Source organism: Chlorocebus sabaeus, chromosome 15, assembly GCF_047675955.1.
Source record: "Chlorocebus sabaeus isolate Y175 chromosome 15, mChlSab1.0.hap1, whole genome shotgun sequence".
Lineage (NCBI taxonomy): Eukaryota > Metazoa > Chordata > Mammalia > Primates > Cercopithecidae > Chlorocebus > Chlorocebus sabaeus.
Genome location: NC_132918.1, coordinates 88,398,319 through 88,419,741, shown reverse-complemented (window position 1 = coordinate 88,419,741; position 21,423 = coordinate 88,398,319). Strand labels below are relative to the sequence as shown.

The 21,423-nt window shown below is 36.6% G+C and overlaps 1 protein-coding gene across 3 annotated transcripts in view; it reads left to right on the top strand.

The window, feature by feature from the left end:
* Window positions 1-21,423, top strand: part of ATP13A4 (ATPase 13A4) — a 191,034-nt gene that overhangs the window by 148,109 nt on the left and 21,502 nt on the right. For all 3 annotated transcript variants that reach the window (XM_073023753.1, XM_073023754.1, XM_008009553.3), the window contains 7 exons: window positions 666-829; window positions 1,627-1,749; window positions 2,540-2,619; window positions 4,119-4,161; window positions 4,542-4,651; window positions 6,831-6,927; window positions 8,690-8,762. In XM_073023753.1, the coding sequence (XP_072879854.1) occupies window positions 666-829; window positions 1,627-1,749; window positions 2,540-2,619; window positions 4,119-4,161; window positions 4,542-4,651; window positions 6,831-6,927; window positions 8,690-8,762 (690 nt within the window). The remainder of the gene's footprint in view (window positions 1-665; window positions 830-1,626; window positions 1,750-2,539; window positions 2,620-4,118; window positions 4,162-4,541; window positions 4,652-6,830; window positions 6,928-8,689; window positions 8,763-21,423) is intronic.

The window sequence follows — 21,423 nt, the reverse complement described above, 5'->3', positions numbered from 1 at the left end:
TTCCGCCCATGCCCTTTAGCCTACAAGATTCCCTTTTCCTGGCTCTTCTGGCCAGAAAGACTGGGCATCTTTTAGAGTTCTGCTGCCCGAACAGCTTTTTAACTGAGGCCCACGCGCCAGTCAAATATGGAACAGGAAGAGAAAAAAAGTCGAGAAACTCATCCCCTTGTAGGTTGCTTCTGCAAATTTGACTGCCTTCCACCATCTGCCTGCTTTTGTTTACTTTTCAAAGTCCTTGAGGAGTTGCTTCTTGGTTTTTGTTCAGAGTTTTCCATTGTAATCAGTGGGAGAGATAGATCGTAGTGGGCTTATTCCATTTTGCCTGGAAGTGGAGCCACCAGATACTCTACTAAACCAGAGGATTTGCCTAAACATTTGCAAAGCTGCTAACAAATGACGAAAATAGATTTGAATTTTGCTTTTTTATTTTTTCCCCCAGTCTGACAAAAATACACTGGTGGATCATGAAGTAACCTGATGAAAAGCAGTAAGAAGGGGAAAAGGGATCATGGAGTCACAGAAGGTCAGGGCTGAAAAAGATATTAGAAATCATTTCTCTTCATACCTTAAATAAGGACTGAACTCCCTGCTCTGATTTTCAAGGCTCTGCATGAATTAATTCAATCTCGTCAATCTCATCTTGAGATACTCCTCCTTTCCTCTAGGTGACAATCTTCAGACTGCAATAACAGTGGCCAGAAAATCTGGAATGGTTTCTGAAAACCAGAAAGTCATTCTCATTGAAGCAAATGAAACCAACGGGTCCTCATCAGCATCTATATCTTGGACATTAGTAGAAGAGAAGAAACACATTACGTATGGGAATCAGGTACTCCTGAACACAGACATTCTGCCACATTACCAACATGGCTTGCAGTGTTGGTGACTGAACAGCTTTGACCGAGAGTCAACATATGCTTCCAAATGTCTAGCATTCATGCTGTTGAATGAACTCAATTACACTGGTTTTTCCATACTTTTCATACTGAGCTTGAAGGTATAGTGCTTTCTTGTGTGCTGGAAATAATCCGTCTTTTAAACTTAAAAAAATGGTTTGCCCTGTATGAGACAGAATATAGTGAGTGGAGCTGAATCTATTTTCTCCCTTTCCCCTTGCTTGTCAATCACCCCACTGGGTTCAAAGGGGATCTAGTCTTTGGGAGAGATGCTGCTGTGTGTCTCAGAAAATCAGACTATGTTTTCAGAAAAAAGTTTCATTCATTTATCTCCAGCCTTGTCAGTATTCTATCTCCATTGTGTCCTTGTAGAACAATATTAGTTCCCTAAGGAAAAAAAATAGTAAGTTCTCATTTCAGGGAGAAATTTGTTAAGCTGCAGTGCTTTTGTATTTTACACTTGAAATGTGTGAAATGTGCTCTTCTCTGGGACTCACCAAGATCAAATCACGATGAAAACAGGACATGAGTAAGTGTTATGCTCCTATTCACTAGTTGTCTGTGATGTGCAAAGATTGATCCAGCAAAGAGAAAATGCTTCTCTGAGGAATCAGAGTGACTTTTACAGATAGATCCTGGTCTGTCTTCATTATCTTCTCTCAGATATGCTTGTGGTTCTAACCACTCTGTCAAATGAAAGAGTCTAAAATCACTGTGTCTTGCTTCGTAGGACAATTACATTAACATCAGGGATGAAGTCTCTGATAATGGCAGAGAAGGAAGTTACCATTTTGCCCTAACTGGAAAATCCTTTCATATTATAAGTCAACATTTTAGCAGCCTACTGCCAAAGGTAAGTTCTAAGAGGGTGACAGTCTCCCTGTGAAAATGCTGGTGACGTCACTTACAGAGCATGGTCCTACATTATTTCAAATCTTGAAACAGGAAAAATATACTCAGGGAGTTCTCTGTCTCTTAAGAGAGCCGGATATTTTTGCAGAAGATACTATTGTCTTGTTTCCTACTAGGTTTGAAATAAATAAACTTGACTAGTCAATTTTCCACCATCTATACAAGTATCAGTGATTTCTTGAATTATAAAGATGATTTTGGGTGGCTGTCACTATATTGCCATGGTAAGGGGTCTCAAAGTATAGTGGAAACCCTGCAATTATACAGGAAGGCAGACCAAGAATAAGGGAATGCCATTCGTTTTTTGATAGATGACCTCAGTACTCAAGAGGGTTGAACTTGAAGCTTTAGTGGGGGGAGGTAAGTTTTAGATACATAGTTATCCCTCAACCTCTTGCTGTTTTGCAGTTCAAGGTTCCATTAAGCTCAAGATTTTTCAGGACCACATTCCCCATGACAGCTGAGGTAAATTCCTGTAGGTCATCATTTTCATAAAGTATTTTTTGTTAAGTAATTATCTTTACTGATTTTTGTTTTTCACTGATCATTTATCTGATGACCAGAACCTCCATGTTTGTCTTAAAATCCAAAGGAAGGCTCATTGGAAACTTTTTTTTTTTCTTCATCATAAGTGTCATGATGCAGTCAACATTCTGAGTGTTATTAATTATTTCATGTACAACCAGCTGACTTGATTAAAAAAAAAAATCTCCATTTTGGGTTCCTTACAGATACTGATCAATGGGACCATCTTTGCAAGAATGTCTCCCGGGCAGAAGTCCAGTCTGGTGGAAGAATTTCAGAAACTGGAGTAGGTTCTTTGCCAGTGCAGGTGGCATGAACTGCATGGAGGCATAACAGTCGGGGGGAGTGGAAGAGGTACAGGGAGTCACTCAGTTTGGCAAGGGCACTGGTCCTTAGTCTGGCTGCATGAGATAATCGCTTAGGAGCTTTGGAAAAATAGCAATACCAAGGGATCTCACCATTCAGAGATCCTGATTCAGTTGTTTATACGGGGCTTGAAAAATCAGTATTGTTTTTTCACATAAGTCAATTTTGCATTCAATGTTGAGAATCACTGGACTAGAACCTAAGGGGCCTGAAAGAGTATGGGGAGAAATACGAATGGAAAGATGACTTGAGCTCAGCTTCTGGGGGAACAATGAGTATTTAGACTTTATTTGCATACGCTCTCATCACAATGATGATATAGGGGCATTCATATGACCAGAGATTCATGTAACACTAAAAATACTAAAATATTTGTGTGCCAAAGCATTTTTCCATCCTAAATCAGAAAAATTCTTCTCTCCTAACACAAAGGGTCTCCATTCCTAGACAGAATGGGCAGTCCAAATGAAGTGCCTGTCATTCGGGACCCTTTATTTCCTGTTAATAGAACCCCACAGAGTACCAGAGCCTTTCTCCACTTTGGTCACCATGTCACAACAACATGACTCCAACTCCTACTCGTTTCTACTCTGCCCTCCTATTCATTTGATTCTGTTGTCAGGCTAGCTTCTCAGCTCAGAAAACCCTGTCTTCTCAACGTGGCTGAAACCTAGAGAGTCAACGAGTTACTTCCATATGGCAGTGTGGAAGAAAAGTATAGCATGTTCTATGAATGCTGTCAGAATGCTCATAATTTAAAAAGCTGGCTATCCAGAATCCTTGTCAATGATTCAAGAGAGTATTCACCCAGCCTCAGAAAGCCATTCTGAAACAGGGATGTGTTTTCTTTCTTCAACTTCTAGGCCTGACATTACATACTTGAGTTGAGTGACTGTTGACAGGGTGGATTTCCTCTCATGCTAGTATTAACAGCACAAACAACTATGACTTGTTATCATTTTAGACTTTATAAGTACTTTTCCATACAGCACCTCATTTAATACTCATAGCCCTTTATGGGAAAAATAATAATAATGATGGGAATAATAATAGTGAAAATGGTAAGATGACCAGGTCAAAATCTAGATCTGGTTTCAAATCTTGTGCCCTCTCTGCTATGCCATGCTTACATCATAGAATTGTGAGTACCTCTGTCTGACAGCTGAGAAAGCTCTCCCTACGCAGTGATATGCAGTGTCTACATGAAACACTTACAGTAAAGGAATCATGTTCTGAATCTCTAAATCCATTGTATAAACTGCTGAATCACACTGTTTTCAGTCAAACTAGACTCTTAGGAAATTTCCCTTAAATAATGAGTTTGAACCCTGAGTAGTGATGGTTACTTTGTTTTTTTTAATTAGAGAAATTAGCAAGATAGCTTTGATCTCATCTACAATTAATGTGGTTCCCTCTTAGTTACTTTGTAGGTATGTGTGGTGACGGAGCCAATGACTGTGGGGTAAGTAGCTGCCAGTGTGTGTGGCCATAATCTCACATTCAATTATACTCAAGCCCTTTAGAGGTAGTACTCCTGGCGTATATATCATTTCCATTCCTCTTGATGGATAAACTGTTGCATTGGGAGGCTTTTGACCAAAGTCACACGTTGATTCAATGGTTAGTTTAGGCTGCATGGGGTAGAATTTGGTTCTAGGGTTCTCATTTCTTTGGCTAGGTATCCTAATACCATCTTTTATGTTCCAGGCAGGGTTAAGTCTCTTGGTTAGAGTTTGGGCACACAAAGCACCTTGTGGCCAGCTTAACTGGCCTTTTCTTATGAGGCTTTAGTAGAGACATATGTGAGTCTGTGTGGGAAGTAAGCTGATTCTTTGCTTTCAGGCTCTGAAAATGGCTCATGTGGGCATCTCTTTATCAGAGCAGGAGGCATCTGTGGCCTCACCTTTCACTTCCAAAACTCCAAACATTGAGTGCGTACCTCACCTTATCAAGTAAGTAGGCACTTCCTCAAACATTGCTTTCTCTCTCTTGACTTCTGGTACAAATCACATTGTTCTGCCTGGGAAAGACCAGAGAAACTTGGTGTCCCTGGGTGGGGAGGGTGCTTTGTAGAAGAATGCAGCCAAGCATCCTACTTCCAAATGGGTTTTCCAGAAGTTAAAAGTAACATTGGGAGAGCAGTGGCATTTCCAGCGAATTCACTGATTAGGTTAATTTTAGAAGATTGGAATCTGGAACTTGTTATGGCTTTGAAAGTGTCAATCATCCTCATTTTTCAAATGTAGCTATCTCCTTTCAGTCTTTATTTGAAAAATAATGTTTTGAAAATCTTTATTGGCTTTTGCTGCTCTCACTAAAATTTGCTTTGATGCTCTCCCTGCCACCCTGCCAAAAATGTACTTCTGCTCCATTATATTTGAATGCTAGAGATAGTGAGCATGGTGGCTGCTCTTGATTATTGTAACTGACATGTGTTTCTAGTTTTAAAATGCTATAATGCCTACCGTCTCACACTTCAAAACAGCCTGGAGATGCAGGAATGGCTCTTTTTTTTTTTTTTTTTTAACAAATAAAAAAATTGAAGTTCAGAAAATTTAACTGATGTGCCCAAGCTCATACAACCATATGAGGTTAGACATTATTTTAGAATTAATTTTATTCAAGTGTATTTTATCTACAGATATACTATTTCCACCACATGAAAATAATAATTTGGCTAGGTCCTCCCAATTTTTTATTTATTCATGCATTTGACAAATATTTAGTGAGTAGGCATTTAGTGCCAGAAACTAAGGGAGATAAAGACGATACTTACTGATTTTGATAGGTGCTGTCCAGGAAATAAAAAGGGTAAAGGGAATAAGATGGCTATATAGGTGGAAGCAGCTGCTTCAGATGGGGTGGTACGGGAAAACCTCCCTTAGGAGAACCTCTCTTTATTGCTTAGAGAATCTCTCTAGAGAAGCAATAAGGAGAAACTACCTCTGGGCAGAGAACCTTAGAGAACCTCTCTAAGCGATAAGGAGAAACTACCTGCGGGCAGAGGAAATGTCATGGCAAAACTCTGATACAGAAAAACACCTGGTTTGAGGATCAGGTTTTAACACCCCAGGACACCATAATGGGCATGAGTTTAAACTTAAAGAAGTATGATCTAGGCTGGGTGTGGTGACTGATGCCTGTAATCCCAGCACTTTGGGAGGCCGAGGTGGGTGCATCACTTGAGGTCAGGAGTTCGAGACCAACCTGGCCAACATGGTGAAATCCAGTCTCTACTAAACATACAAAAAAATTTAGTTAGACCTGGTGGCGCATGCCTGTGGTCCCAGACACTCAGGAGGCTGAGGCAGGAGAATCACTTGAACCTTGGAGGCGGACGTTGCAGTGAGCTGAGATCATGCCACTACACTCCAGCCTGGGTGACTGAGCAAGACCCTGTTGGGAAAAAAAAAAGTATGATTTAAATTTAAAAAGTGTAACTTAAACTCTATTTTTCCCTGAATGAAATAGAAGTTAAAAGTGACATTTCATATGTCATCTATTTCATGCTTTAAATGTGTACTATTTACTCAGTCAATCAACGATAACAGAGATGAAAATGCTCATCCTTTCCAGCCCATTTCAATTTGATATATGACTAATTTGAGTGTGTATATTGTTTCGGTCCAGTTTTAGAAAAAGTTGGGACTGCCAAAATGAAATTTGAATCAAATGTTTGCCAAGATCCTGAAGCTCCTGTAGCTCCTGTATGAAAATAACCCCTGAATCTGCAATTTTATTTAAATCCATTAGTTCACAGATGAAGAAACTGAGACAAGAGAAATGATCTTCTGCATCACATTAGTGAGTAGGTAGAAGATCTGGCACTAGCTCCACTGAGTTTAGGAGTTAAAACATTGCCTGCTGAAAGGACAAGAGCAACTGTAAATCTGGACTCCATCACCAGTTCAAGGACCTTGGACCTTGGCCTGGAATTGGCCTTCTTGAAAATTGGGTTGTTTAGTTTACTGACAGCCTGCATCCACGAGCTCAGGGATGTCCATTTTCAGACAAACAGTTGTATAATGACTTTGGATTTTTTTTCTCCTGAGCTTTGCTGAACAGCACAGAATGACTGACCTTATGTCTTTTCATTACTTTCACATCTTTATCATCTCTTTTCTTACACAGGGAAGGACGTGCAGCTCTCGTTACCTCCTTTTGCATGTTTAAGTACATGGCTCTGTACAGCATGATTCAGTATGTTGGTGTTCTGCTGCTCTACTGGGTATGACTTGGGACTTAGCCTCTTGGTTAGTGTGAACTAAAACAAGTAGCAATGCACTCTCAATTTACAATGCGTCTCAAAGAAAGAGTACAAATAGGATATCTGAGCAACAATAGCCCCTCCAAAAATATCCTTAAGAATTTTTTAAGTAAATCAGAAATAGATAGATTTGCACAGGAAAGGTTGCTGATGTCAATTCTCTGATATAGAAACCTTTTATCTAGTAATAGCTGAGGATCACAACTGAATATATTGCTTTTTCTCTTGCTGCTACTTTTACCTGATTGGACAAGGTCTTTATCTTCTTAATTCCAATGTGGCTCTACCCTAGTCTACCACTCAATAAAGAAATGGTTCTCTGCATCAGGGTGCTGCTAAATGCTTCATTTAGCATGAAAAAAAGACCTGATTATTAATTTATGCCCATTTCAGTGGTGTCAATACTCCTACCAAAACCAGTTTCAAGCTATCTGTCCATTGTCACTGAACATGAAGTGGGGAAAGATGTACAGTTGCATATGGTTCTACTTGCCCCATATAGATACAAAAGTTGTAAATAACCTCAAGGGCACAGAATACAGTAAAATGTAGAAAAATATTTAGAAAGTGCTGAGCTTTGAGTATTTATTAACTTTGGCTTTAGTATAATTTATTTAATGGTACACTTGTATAATTTAAGTTTTTATATTGGCTTTATTTAACAACCGGCTCACAACATCTCTGAAAATGTAGCAATTGACTTTTAAGTGTTAGTATAAGCCAGCATGCCACTGGCTCCCTGAATATAGGGATGTGAAAACTGGCATGTCATACCACAAAAAATACATAGGTCTTGTGATCACTTTTGTCATTTAACAAGATATAAGAGGAGAAAAAAACATGCCCATCGTCTGTGAATTCAACATGTGAGATTATCCTATTAACCAACACCAATAAAAGAAATTTCATCTGGATATCTGTGTGGCAGGTATCCAGCTTCATCTTTATATACTGCCTTCTTTTTCCTGGGTTAAAGGTTTTAGTCCTATTGCTTTCAGATATATACATCTGAAATATATATATCAGTGAGTAGGAAAAGATATATATACCTTTATAAACGGACCAGAGAAGGATAGGCTATTTATAGAAATTGGGCTCTATTTTAGAATTCCCAAATTATTCTCAAAGGTAGAATTAAACATTGAACATTATCTCCTTTCCACTAAGGGGTGGGGAGCAAGAAAGTGAGTTTCTTAAAATCAGTAAGACCTGAATACTTTTTCCTCAAGAGTATTAAGATGCTTTGCTAGGATTTTCTAACATTTTGTCTAAAAACATTCAAGAATGCAAATAGTGGGTTTACTTATTCTTAGTTTCCATCAGTAAAATTTATGTAAGGTTACCACACAGTTGTCACTTGGGGATGTGTTCTTTTATTGTGTGAGATGAAATCCTGTTTTTTCTGTTAACAAGTAGAAAAGAGAGCAGAGATGAATCTGGTAGGGGAAGACGTCCTCCTCAACAAAATAATACGGATGCACAAACAATCTCACCCTGAAAGCACATGATCATAGGCCTCCTGGATAGAGAGGGTCTCACAGGTTTGGCTCTGATTACTTCCACCAACACCGTCACTCACCAACTCAACCAGGCCCTGACCACAGCATCTCCACAGTAATTTACTTGAAAAACCCTATGTCGCAGTGAGAAAATAAATGGAATCAGCATCTAATTTCATCCCGAAGGTCACAACTTTTTTGATCTGCTTTCTTTTCATTTTCAGGAGACAAACAGCCTTTCAAATTACCAGTTTCTGTTCCAGGATCTGGCCATTACAACTCTTATTGGTGTAACAAGTAAGACATTTTAAAACTTTCTTACCAGAGGTGCTACCCTCAGCTGGCCTCCCTCTGCCTTGGAAAACTTTGTCTACCGTGAGGAACAGCAGCTGCAACAGCAGCAGTGATGTGTAACTTATTCCCAAATATATACACAGAGAGGAAATAGAATCCTCATTTTTGAGTATTGCAAGAAAGTATTAGCAAAAGAAAAGCTTGCTTGTTATTTTGCTGTTTTCTGTAAAATTTGGAACTTCTATAAATGGTCACTAAACACTTAAAATGAAAAAAGCAGCTTGAAAATCAGGAACACTAACTTCAGAATGCTTTTAGATATAGTTATAGTTAAAATGTGCCCAATTTATAGAAGCCAAATGGCTTTTATATTTCTCATATCTAAATCTTAGCCCCTCAGGATTTAGAATGAAGCTTAAAGGTAATCTTGCCATTGTATCTCTCTTACCCTCCACCTTCTAATGGATATACAGATTGTCTCCCTAATTTCCCTGCAATGGAAAATTTTTTTATTGATGACTTTATTCTTTTTTAGGGCTGACTTAGATTCACAACAAAAATGAGAGGAAGGTACAGAGGTTTCCCGTGTACTTCCTTCCCCGACAGATGCGTAGCCTCTGCTACTGTCAACATTCCCCACAAAGTGTATATTTGCTGTAACTGATGAACTTCCATTGATGAATGACTGAAGTTTTTGACATGTCTTTGTTGTTTTGCTTTGGTCTTATTAGCTCAGCTAAAGGAAAATCCCAACCAACATTCATGTTGGAACTAATTCAGTCATCAATTGCAATCATAGGTTGGTTACGGACACAAGAGTTTGGCAAAACTCAATGAAAGTATTTCGTGAGAAACAATTAATAATAACATCATCATTATCCAAAGTCCATAGCTTACATTACAGTTCATTCCTGGTCTTGCACATTTTATGGGTTTGAACATATGTACAATGACATATATCCATCATTATATTATCACACAGAGTATTTTCACTGCCCTAAAAATCCTCTTTGCTCTGCCTAGTCATCTTCCCATCTTCCCCAAAGCTCTTAGCAACCACTGTGATCTTTTACTGTCTCAGTAGTTTTGGCTTTTCTAGAATGTTATGTAGTTGGAATCATATATAGGCTTTTCAGATGGGCTTTTCTTCACTTAGTAACATGCATTTAAGGTTCCACTGTGTCTTCTCATAGTTTGATAGTTCATTCCTTTTTAGTGCTAAACAGTACTCCATTGTCTGGATGTACCACAGTTTATTTATTTATTTGCCTACTGAAGGATATCTTGGTTGCTTCCTAGTTTGGGCAACTGTAAATAAAGCTGCTATAAACATCCATGTGCAGATTTTTGAGTGTAAATAAGTTTTTGTTTCCACTGGGTAAAGGATTATGTAGTAAGAATAAGTTTTGTTTTGTAAGAAACTGCTAAACTGTCTTTCCAAACAGCTATACTAGTTTGCATTTCCACTACCAATGATTTCGAGTCCTTGTTGCTTCACATACTCACCAGCATTTAGTTTTGTTAGTTCTCTGGATTTTGCCTATTCTAATAGGTTTGTAGTAGTTCCATTGATGCTTTGACTCCTATTTCCTCCAACCTTCTCAAGGATTTTATTCCTTTAATAATGTATTTCTCCATTATTATCAACCTTTCTCTTGTTTACTAGATCATTCCCAATGATAGCATATAATACATTCTCTTATCTTCTTTCTTTTATAAATTCTTCTTTGATCTCAGCCCACTGCAACATCTGGCTCCCAGGTTCCAGTGATTCTTATGTCTCAGCCTCCCGAGTACATGGAATTACAGGTGCACACCACCACGCCTGGCTAATTTTTGTATTTTGGGTAGAGACGGGGTTTCGCTATGTTGGACAGGCTGGTCTCGAACTCCCAACCTTGAATCTACTGCTAGCGACTTCCTCCTGTATTCTTAAACATCCTGAACAGTTGTGTATACCCACTTTCTTCATTCTCATCCCTAATTCTATTACCGTTCCATTTCCATTAGCCAGATTCTAACACCCAGGGGCATGAATTTGAATTTTGGCCTTATGCAGTTGTTCAGTGGGAGGCAGTGGTACACTTGCAAATGTTTAACAAGTTGCTCTCCAAAAAAGTTTGAATATACATATAATATATATTTACTTGTTTCCATATATATAATGGAAATATATATATAAATGGGAAACATATATATGTGTGTATATGTAAATATATACAATATATAAAAATATATATTATATATATAAATATATACAATATATAAAAATATATATTATATATATAAATATATATGCACAAACACCCCTATATATTTGGAAACATTTATATATAGAAAACATACATACGCACACACACACACACACACGGAAACAAGTAACTTTACTGAAAAGAAATGTGTAGTGAGCAATTTGCAAATAATAATAAAATATACAATACCTTTTTTTTTTTTTTTGAGACAGAGTCTCACTCCATCACCAAGGCTGGAGTGCAGTGGCATGATCTTGGCCCACTGCAGTATCTGGTTCCTAGGTTCAAGTGATTCTCATGCCTCAGCCTCCCAAGTACGTGGAATTACAGGTGCATGCCACCACGCCTGGCTACTTTTTGTATTTTTAGTGGAGACGGGGTTTCACCTTGTTGAGCAGGCTGGTCTCGAACTCCCAACCTCAAGTGATCCACTTGCCAAAGTGCTGAGATTACAGGTGTGAGCCACTGTGCTCAGCCAAATATACAATACTCTTTATTGCAAATTTCATTTAGCCAATTGATTGTCACAAAATGCTTTCATTGAGTTTTGCCAAACACTTGTGTCAATAATCAATCTATAGTTACAATTGATGACTGAATTAGTTCCAACATGAATGTTGGTTGAGATTTTCCTTTAGCTGGACTAGTAAGACAAAAACAAAAGAACAAAGACTTATGTCAAAACTTCAACCATTCATCAGTGATGTGGGAAACTTACCCGTTGAATCATATTAGTTCTTGAATGCTGGAAGAATATTTCCTCAGTTTAAAAAATATTCACAGTGTAATGGCTACAGATGTGACACTTTTTTTTGTATTATACTCTAAGTTCTAGGGTACATGTGCACAGCGTGCAGGTGTATTACATATGTATACATATGCCATGTTGGTGTGCCTTACCCATTAACTCGTCATTTACATTAGGTATGTCTCCTAATGCTATCCCTCCCCCTTCCTCCACCCCACGACAGGCCTGAAGCATGATTTATAATCCTTTGGGTATATACCCCTCCCTCCACCCCACAACAGGCACGAAGCATGATTTATAATCCTTTGGGTATATACCCATTAATGGGATGACTGGGTCAAATGGTATTTCTAGTTCTAGGTCCTTGAGGAATCGCCACACTTCTTCCACAATGGTTGAACTAGTTTATAGTCCCACCAACAGTGTAAAAGTGTTCCTATTTCTCCACATCCTCTCTGGCACCTGTTGTTTCCTGACTTTTTAATGATCACCATTCTAATTGGTGTGAGATGGTATCTCATTGTCGTTTTGATTTGCATTTCTCTGATGGCCAGTGATGATGAGCAGTTTTCCATGTGTCTGTTGGCTGCATAAATGTCTGCTTTTGAGAAGTGTCTGTTCATATCCTTTGCCCACTTTTTGATGGTTTTTTTTTTCTTGTAAATTTGTTTGAGTTATTTATAGATTCTGGATATTAGCCCTTTGTCAGATGAGTAGATTGCAAATATTTTCTCCCATTCTGTAGGTTGCCTGTTCACTCTGCTGGTAGTTTATTTTGCTGTGCAGAAGCTCTTTAGTTTAATTAGATCTCATTTGGCAATTTTGGCTTTTATTGTCATTGCTTTTGGTGTTTTAGACATGAAGTGCTTGCCCATGCCTATGTCCTGAATGTACCTAGGTTTGTACCTAGGTTTTCTTCCAGGGTTTTTATAGTTTTAGGTATAACATTTAAGTCTTTAATCCATCTTGAGTTAATTTTTGTATAAGGTGTAAGGAAGGGATCCAGTTTCAGCTTTCTACATATGGCTAGCCAGTTTTCCCAGCACCACTTATTAAATAGGGAATCCTTTCCCCATTTCTTGTTTTTGTCAGGTTTATCAAAGATCAGATGGTTGTAGATATGTGGTATTATTTCTGAGGGCTCTGTTCTGTTCCATTGGTCTTTATCTCTTGTTTTGGTACCAGTACCATGCTGTTTTGGTTACTGTAGCCTTGTAGTATAGTTTGAAGTCAGGTAGCGTGATGCCTCCACCTTTGTTCTTTTGGCTTAGGATTGTCTTAGTAAGGCGGGCTCTTTTTTGGTTCCATATGAACTTTAAAGTAATTTTTTCCAATTCTGTGAAGAAAGTCATTGGTAGCTTGATGGGGATGGCATTGAATCTATAAATTACTTTGGGCAGTATGGCCATTTTCACAATATTGATTTTTCCTATCCACGAGCATGAAATGTTTTTCCATTTGATTGTGTCCTCTTTTATTTTGTTGAGCAGTGGTTTGTAGTTCTCCTTGAAGAGGTCCTTCACATCCCTTGTAAGTTGGATTCCTACGTATTTTATTCTCTTTGAAGCAATTGTGAATGGGAGTTCAGTCATGATTTGGCTCTCTGTTTGTCTATTACTGGTGTATAAGAATGCTTGTGATTTTTGCACATTGATTTTGTATCCTGAGACTTTGCTGAAGTTGCTTATCAGCTCAAGGAGATTTTGGGCTGAGACGATGTGGTTTTCTAAATATACAATCATGTCATCTGCGAACAGAAACAATTTGACTTCCTCTTTCCCTATCGTATACCCTTTATGTCTTTCTCCTGCCTGATTGCCCTGGCCAGAACTTCCAACACTATGTTGAATAGGAGTGGGGAGAGAGGGCATCCCTGTCTTTTGCCAGGTTTCAAAGGAAATGCTTCCAGTTTTTGCCCATTCAGTATGATATTGGCTGTGGGTTTGTCATAAATAGCTCTTATTATTTTGAGATACGTTCCATCAGTATCTAGTTTACTGAGAGTTTTTAGCATGAAGGGCTGTTGAATTTTGTCAAAGGCCCTTTCTGCATCTATTGAGATAATCATGTAGTGTTTCTCGTTGGTTCTGTTTATGTGATGGATTACGTTTATTGATTTGCATATCTCGAACCAGCCTTGCATCTCAGGGATGAAGCCCACTTGATCATGGTGGATAAGCTTTTTGATGTGCTGCTGGATTTGGTTTGCCAGTATTATATTGAGGATTTTTGCATCAATGTTCATCAGGGATATTGGTCTAAAATTCTCTTGTTTTGTTGTGTCTCTGCCAGGCTTTGGTATCAGGATGATGCTGGCCTCATAAAATGAGTTAGGGAGGATTCCCTCTTTTTCTATTGATTGGAATAGTTTCAGAAGGAATGGTACCAGCTCCTCCTTGTACCTCTGGTAGAATTCGGCTGTGAATCCGTCGGTCCTGGACTTTTTTTGGTTGGTAGGCTATTAATTATTGCCTCAATTTCAGAGCCTGTTATGTCTGTTCAGGGATTCAGCTTCTTCCTGGTTTAGTCTTGGGAGGGTGTATGTGTCCAGGAATTTATCCATTTCTTCTAGATTTTCTAGTTTGTTTGCGTAGAGGTGTTTATAGTATTCTCTGATGATAGTTTGTATTTCTGTGGGATCGGTGGTGATATCCCCTTTATCATTTTTTATTGCATCTATTTGATCCTTCTCTCTTTTCTTATTAGTCTTGCTAGCGGTCTATCAATTTTGTTGATCTTTTCAAAAAACAAGCTCCTGGATTCATTGATTTTTTGAAGGGTTTTTTATGTCTCTGTCTCCTTCAGTTCTGCTCTGATCTTAGTTATATCTTGCCTTCTGCTAGCTTTTGAATGTGTTTGCCCTTGCTTCTCTAGTTCTTTTAATTGTGATGTTAGGGTGTCAATTTTAGATCTTTCTTGCTTTCTCTTGTGGGCATTTAGTGCTATAAATTTCCCTCACACACTGCTTTAAATGTGTCCCAGAGATTCTGGTATGTTGTGTCTTATTTCTCATTGGTTTCAAAGAACATCTTTATTTCTGCCTTCATTTCTTTATGTACCCAGTAGTCATTCAGGAGCAGGTTGTTCAGTTTCCGTGTAGTTGAGCGGTTTTGAGTGAGTTTCTTAATCCTGAGTTCTAATTTGATTTCACTGTGGTCTGAAAGACAGTTTGTTATGATTTCTGTTCTTTTACATTTGCTGAGGAGTGCTTTACTTCCAACTATGTGGTAAGTTTTGGAATAAGTGTGATGTGGTGCTGAGAAGAATGTATATTCTGTTGATTTGGGGTGGAGAGTTCTGTAGATGTCTATTACGTCCACTTGATGCAGAGCTGAGTTCAATTCCTGGATATCCTTTTTAACTTTCTGAGATTTGACACATTTTTAAGTTTAGTCTTCATTATTAACCTCAAGGATATTGATAATACTAAAATGTAGCAAAATAATGACAGAGTTATCAGTTTTGAGTATTCACTATCTTTGTGTTTATACCATATAGTATTAATTGCACTTTTATAAAATTTATTTTTAATAATGAGTGTTTTGCATAACTGCCTTGAAATTTAGCAGCAATTTGCCCTCATGTGCCAATATGAACCAGCTACAGCCACCATTGTTTGACTGTGTACATTAATGATGCATTTACAAAGATGCAAGTCTTTAATTGCCTCTTCTACTTGCCTCATGGTCTTTATATCTTCTTATCATAATCTTTATATCTTGTCATCATAATCTTACCAGCTATCATGCCAATTTATTTAAAAAACTTGTTTAAATCCTGAAAAGAACTTGGGAAGTGGAGCAACCCCTCTCTATACTTCAACTGCACCTCCCTGACACTGCTCTATAGGGTCCACCAATGACTTGCTTGCTATCAGCAACAGAGGCCCCTTCTCTGTTTGTTATTTCTCAGCAGCACTCTCTTTCCTCCAGAGGTTTCTTTTGACTTTCATTCTACACACATTCCTGAATTACCTACCACCTTAATGAATACAGCTTCCCCATCTCTTTTGCTGATCCCTGCTCCTTTACTTGTTCTCTGACTTTTACAATCTTTCAAGTCTTGTTCTTGGATCCTCTGTCTTTTCAGCCTATACCATCTCCATAAGTAATCTCAGCCAGCCCCATGACTTTAATATTATCTACCTGCTGATGAATCCCAAATTTATGTCTCCAGCCTTGATGTCCATCCAAAGTTCTGGAAATGTAGCTACTCTGCATCTAACTATGGACATTTAATAGGACTTAAACTTCACATTCTGAAACAGAACTCTTAATTCCCCCAGATCTGATATTCAGTATAATCATTATGTACTCACTGAGCCCCTAGTTTGTGCTACTTACTGATCTAGGAACTTGGAACAATACATCAGTGAAACAAAACAAGATTTCTTTCCTCATGGAGCTTACATTCTACTGGAATCACACTATCTACCTAGTTGTTCAAGTCAAAGAACTAGAGTCATCCTTTAGTTTTCTCTTTTCTTCACCCATCACATCCCATACATTCGAAATTTCTATTAGCGCTGCCTCCAAAATGTACTCTGATTCCCCACCTCCATTTTCAATGTAGCCGCCATCAGTAGTCACTAAGCAATACCAGCTCTTTTGTGCATTAGTGTAACAACTTTATAGCTCATCTTGCTTCCACTGTTGCGGCCCTATCCTCACTCCCATTTACACAATAGTAAGAGTGTTGTTTTTAAATACAAATTTTATTATTTATTCTCTTGCTTAAAATGCTCCAATGGCTTCCCATTTTGACTCAATTCAAGTCCTTACATGATTGGGCTCCTGACTACTTCATCAACTTCACCTCTAACCACATTGCCACTCACTGATGTGCCTCTGCACTGGTCTTACTGTCTCTGATACATTGCCAACCTGTGGTCAACTCAGTACCTTTGCATTGGCTATTCCTTTTGCTTAAAATACTCTCCCCTTGGATCTTTATATGTCTTTGAGTTTTTTTCATTATTCATATTTGAGCTCAAATGTCACTTCTTCAGAAAGATCACTTTAATAGTGAACAAACCAGTTCTCTATCACACAACTCTGCTTTATGTTTTCACAGTACTTTCCACAATCTGAAGTTACGATGTTTATCTTTGTTTTCGTTAGCTTTTTGCCTGCTTCTCCCCATCCAGAACGTGTGTTTCATGAGATCAACATTTAGTCTGTATTGATCCATGCTATAATCCCAATACTTCTGACATATTAAAGGAGTTGTTAAATATTTGTTAAATCTATTGAAAGAACAACCTCATACAGCCTTTGTTAACTTTCTTAGCAGACTTCCCCTTCACAGGAAGTCAAATTTGTCTCTAAATGTGTAACTTTCATCCATCCCAGTTTTGCCGTTTGAGGTGTCACAGAAGAGTTTGGTTTTTTCTCCACAACAGTCCTTCTGTTTGAAATTTCTTTCAAACAGAAAAGTCTATTTGAAAGAATTTGGAAACAGCTCTTGTTTCTCCTGTGATTGTTCTCTTCTCCATAGCAAGTGCCTTCAGGATTTTCTCTATTTTTTTGTTAAACAACTTGATTCTTTTCTGTTTAACATATATTAAGTGTATGTCATTAACATATATTCACTGTGAAAGATGGAAAACTTGCAAGATATAACAGAGAAAAACCTATTTTTATCTTAATATCCAGAGCTAACCAATTAAAGCATTTTGATGTATTTCTGTCCAGTCTTTTTTCTATATAAATTAATAAATTAGAATTATGTCTTCTATATAGTGAATCTTATTTTTCATTTACCCATAGAACTGCTTTTTAAATATCAATAAATATCTTAATTTTTTTCTTGTGGTAAAATTATATAACATAAAATTTGTCATTTTTATTTTTTATGTGTATAATTTAGGGACATGAATTACATTCGCAATGTTTGCAATCATCACCACTATATATTTTCAAAAGTTTTTAATCACCTCAAACAGATACTCTATCCATTAAGCAATAACTCCCCATCTTTTCTGCCTCTGACCCATGGTTAACTCTAATCTATTTTTTGTCTCTATGAATTTGCCTATTCATTATATTTCATATAAATGAAGTCAAGCAGTTTGTACCATTGTATCTAGTTTCTTTAATTTAGCATAATCCATTTTGTAACATGCATCAGAACTTAATTCATTTTTATACCTGAATAATATTCCATTATATGTATATACCACATTTTATCTGTCCACTTATTTATTGATGGACTTGGGTGCTCCCACTTGTTGGCTATTGTGAATAATGCTGCAATGAACATTTGCATAAAATATCTTTTTGAGTCCCTGTTTTCAATTCTTTTGGGTATAAAGTGGAATCTGGGTCATATGTTAATTATATATTTAGCTTTTCAAGGAACCACCAAACTATTTTCCTAATGACTGCATCATTTTACATTCTCACTAGCAACATATAAGGGGTCTAATTGCTTCACAGCCTCATCAGCTCTTGTTATTTAATGGTCAAAGATTATTTTAACCATCCTAATAGGTTTGGAGTGATATCTTATTATGATTTTGACTTGCATTTCTCTAATGACTAATAATATTGAACATATAGGCATGTGCTTGTCAGTCATTTACATGTCTTCTTTGGAGAAATGTTTATTCACATCCTTTGACCGTTTCCTAATTGAATTTTTGTCTTCTGGGTTTTGAGTTCTAGCAGTTCTTCATATATTGTGGATATTAAACCCTCATGAGACATAAAATCACAAATATTTTCTCCTATATGTTGTCTTTTCACTTTTTAAATAATGTCCAAGTTTTTAATTTTAATGAAGTCCTATTTATTTATTTGTTTGTCTGTTTGTTCATGCGTTTGGTGTTATATCTAAGAATCCATTGCCAAATCCAAGGTTATAAATATGTATCCCTAAGTTTCTTCTAAGTATATTACATTGTTAACTCTTACATTTAGGTCACTGATCCATTTTTTGTGTTAATTTTTACATGTGGTATGAAGTAGGGGTCCACCTTCCTTACTTTGTATGTGGAAATCTGGTTGTCTCAGCTTGTTGAAGAGACTATTCTTTCCTTCAGTAAGTGGTGTCAATATGCGTTTTGAAATCAATTGGCCATAGATATATGGGCTTATTGCTGGACCCTCAATTCTGTTCCCTTAGTCTACATGTATTTCCTCATGTTAGCACCAAACTGGTTTGGTTACTGTTTTGTTAGTGAGTTTGAATTTGGGAAGTGTGAGTCCTTCAATGCTGTTCTTCTTTTCAAGATTTTTATAAATGATTTAGGGAAATTATATACAATAAAATTATTTATAATTTTATTATAAAATCTTTTCAAGATTTTTATAAATGATTAGGGAATAAATATATATATTTAATTTATATAATATATAATTTCATATAAATTTGAGGACTGGCTTATCCATTTCTCTAAAAATAACTTTAATTTTTGATAGAGATTGCATCAAATATGTAGATCACTTTGGATAGTACAGACATCTTAATAATATTAAGTCTTCTAATCCATTAACATGAGATTTTAATGGGTTTTTCCATTTATTTACATCATCTTTGACTTCTTTCAGCAAAGTTTTGTAGTTTTCAGCATAAAAGTCTTTCTCTTTCTTGGTTAAATTTATCTCTAGGTGTTTCATTTTTTGGAAATAGAATTGTTTTCTGAGGTTTATCTTTGAATTGTTCACTGCTGGTGTATAGAAACACAATGATTGTTTTTGTGTTGATCTTGTGCCCTGAAACATTGCTGTATTGAATTATCGATTTTATCAGCTTTCTTGTGAGTTTCTTAAGATTTTCAGTATGTAGGCTCTTGTCATCAGTGCATAGAGATGGTTTTACTCCTTTCTTCCAATTGGATGACTTTATTTCCTTTTTCTTTTTAAAAGTTACAACTTATTTTTAATTGACACATATTTGTACATATTTATGAGGTACAGTGTGATGTTTCAATACATGTGTATGTTGTGTAGTAATAAAATCATGATGACTAGCATGTTTATCACTTTACACATTTATCATTTTTTGTAGTGAGAACATTCGGAATTCTCTTTTTTAACAATTTTGAAATACAAAGTATACTATTGTTAATGATAATCATCCTACCGTGCAATAGAACAATAGAACTTATTCCTTCTATTGAACTATAACTGTACATACTGACAACCTTCTCTCCATCCCCTTCTCCTCTCTATCTTTATTCTTTCCAGCCTTAAGAAACCACTATTCTACTCTCTGCTTCTATGAAATCAACTTTTTTTGATTCTACAAGTAAGTGAGGTCATGTGGAATTTGTCCTTCTGTGTCTGGCTTCTTTCGCTTAGCACAATGTCCTCAAGTTTCATTCATGTTGTTGCAATCAACAACATTTCCTTCTTTTTTAAGGCTGAATAGTATTCCATTGTCAATATCACATTTTCTTTATTCATTCACCTGTTGATATACCCTTAGGGCAATTCCATGTTTTGGCTATTATGAATAGGGCTGCAATAAACACAGGAGTGTAGATATTTCTTTGACATACTGATGTTATTTTCTTTGGATATATACCCAGTAGTGAGATTGTTAGATCATATGGTAGTTCTATTTTTAATTTTTAAGGGAACTTCCATGCTACTTTCTTTAATGGCTGTACTAATTTACATTTGACCAATAGTCAAATGTAAACCAAAAAAGGAGAACCAAAGGGTTCTCTTTTCTTTACATTCCCACTAATATTTATTATTTTTTGTCTTTTTGGTAATAGCTGTTCTAACTGGAATGCGATTATATCTCACTGTGGTTTTGATTTGCATTTCCCTGATATTAATGATGTTGAACATTTTTCATATATCTGTTGGCATATGGCATACCTATTTCTATTTTTTTTTTTTTTTTTGGAGAAATGTCTAGTCAGGTCTTTTGTCCATTTTTTAATTGAATTATTTTATTATTATTTTTGCTATTGAGTTTTTTCGAGTTCCTGATATAATCTGGATATTAACCCCTTGTCAGGGGTTATTATATTATATTGTATAGTTTAGAAGTATTTTATTCCATTATGTAGGTTGTCTCTTCAATCTGTTAACTGTTTCCTTTGTTGTGCAGAATCTTTTTAGTTTTATGTAATTCCCATTTGTCTATTTTTGCTTTTGTTGCCTATGCTTTTAGGGTTTTAGGGAAAAAATTCTTGCCCAAATCAAAACCATGAAGCATTTGTTGTATGTTTTCTTTTGGTAGTTTTATAGTTTCAAGTTTTACATTTAAGTTTTTAATCCACTTTGAGTTAATTTTCATATTTGGTGAGAGGCTCTAGTTCATTCTTCTGCATGTCGATAACCAATTTTCTCAGCATCATTCACTGAGGAGACAATGCTTTCCCTAATGTGTATTCTTTGCACCTTTGTCCAAAATCAATTGACTGTAGATTTTTTATTTATTTCTGGAATCTCTATTCTGTCCCATTGGTTTATGTGTCTATTTTATACCAATACCAAGCTGTTTTAGTTACCATAGTTTTGTAGTATATTTTAAAATCAAGGATATGTGAGGCCTCTGGCATTATTCTTTTTGCTGAAGAGTCCTTTGGTTATTCAAGGTCTTTTGTGGTCCCTATACATTTTGGGATTTTTTTTGCAATTTCTGTGAAAAATTTCTTTGCTGTTTTGGTAGAGATTAGATTGAATCTGTAGATTGCTTAAGGTAG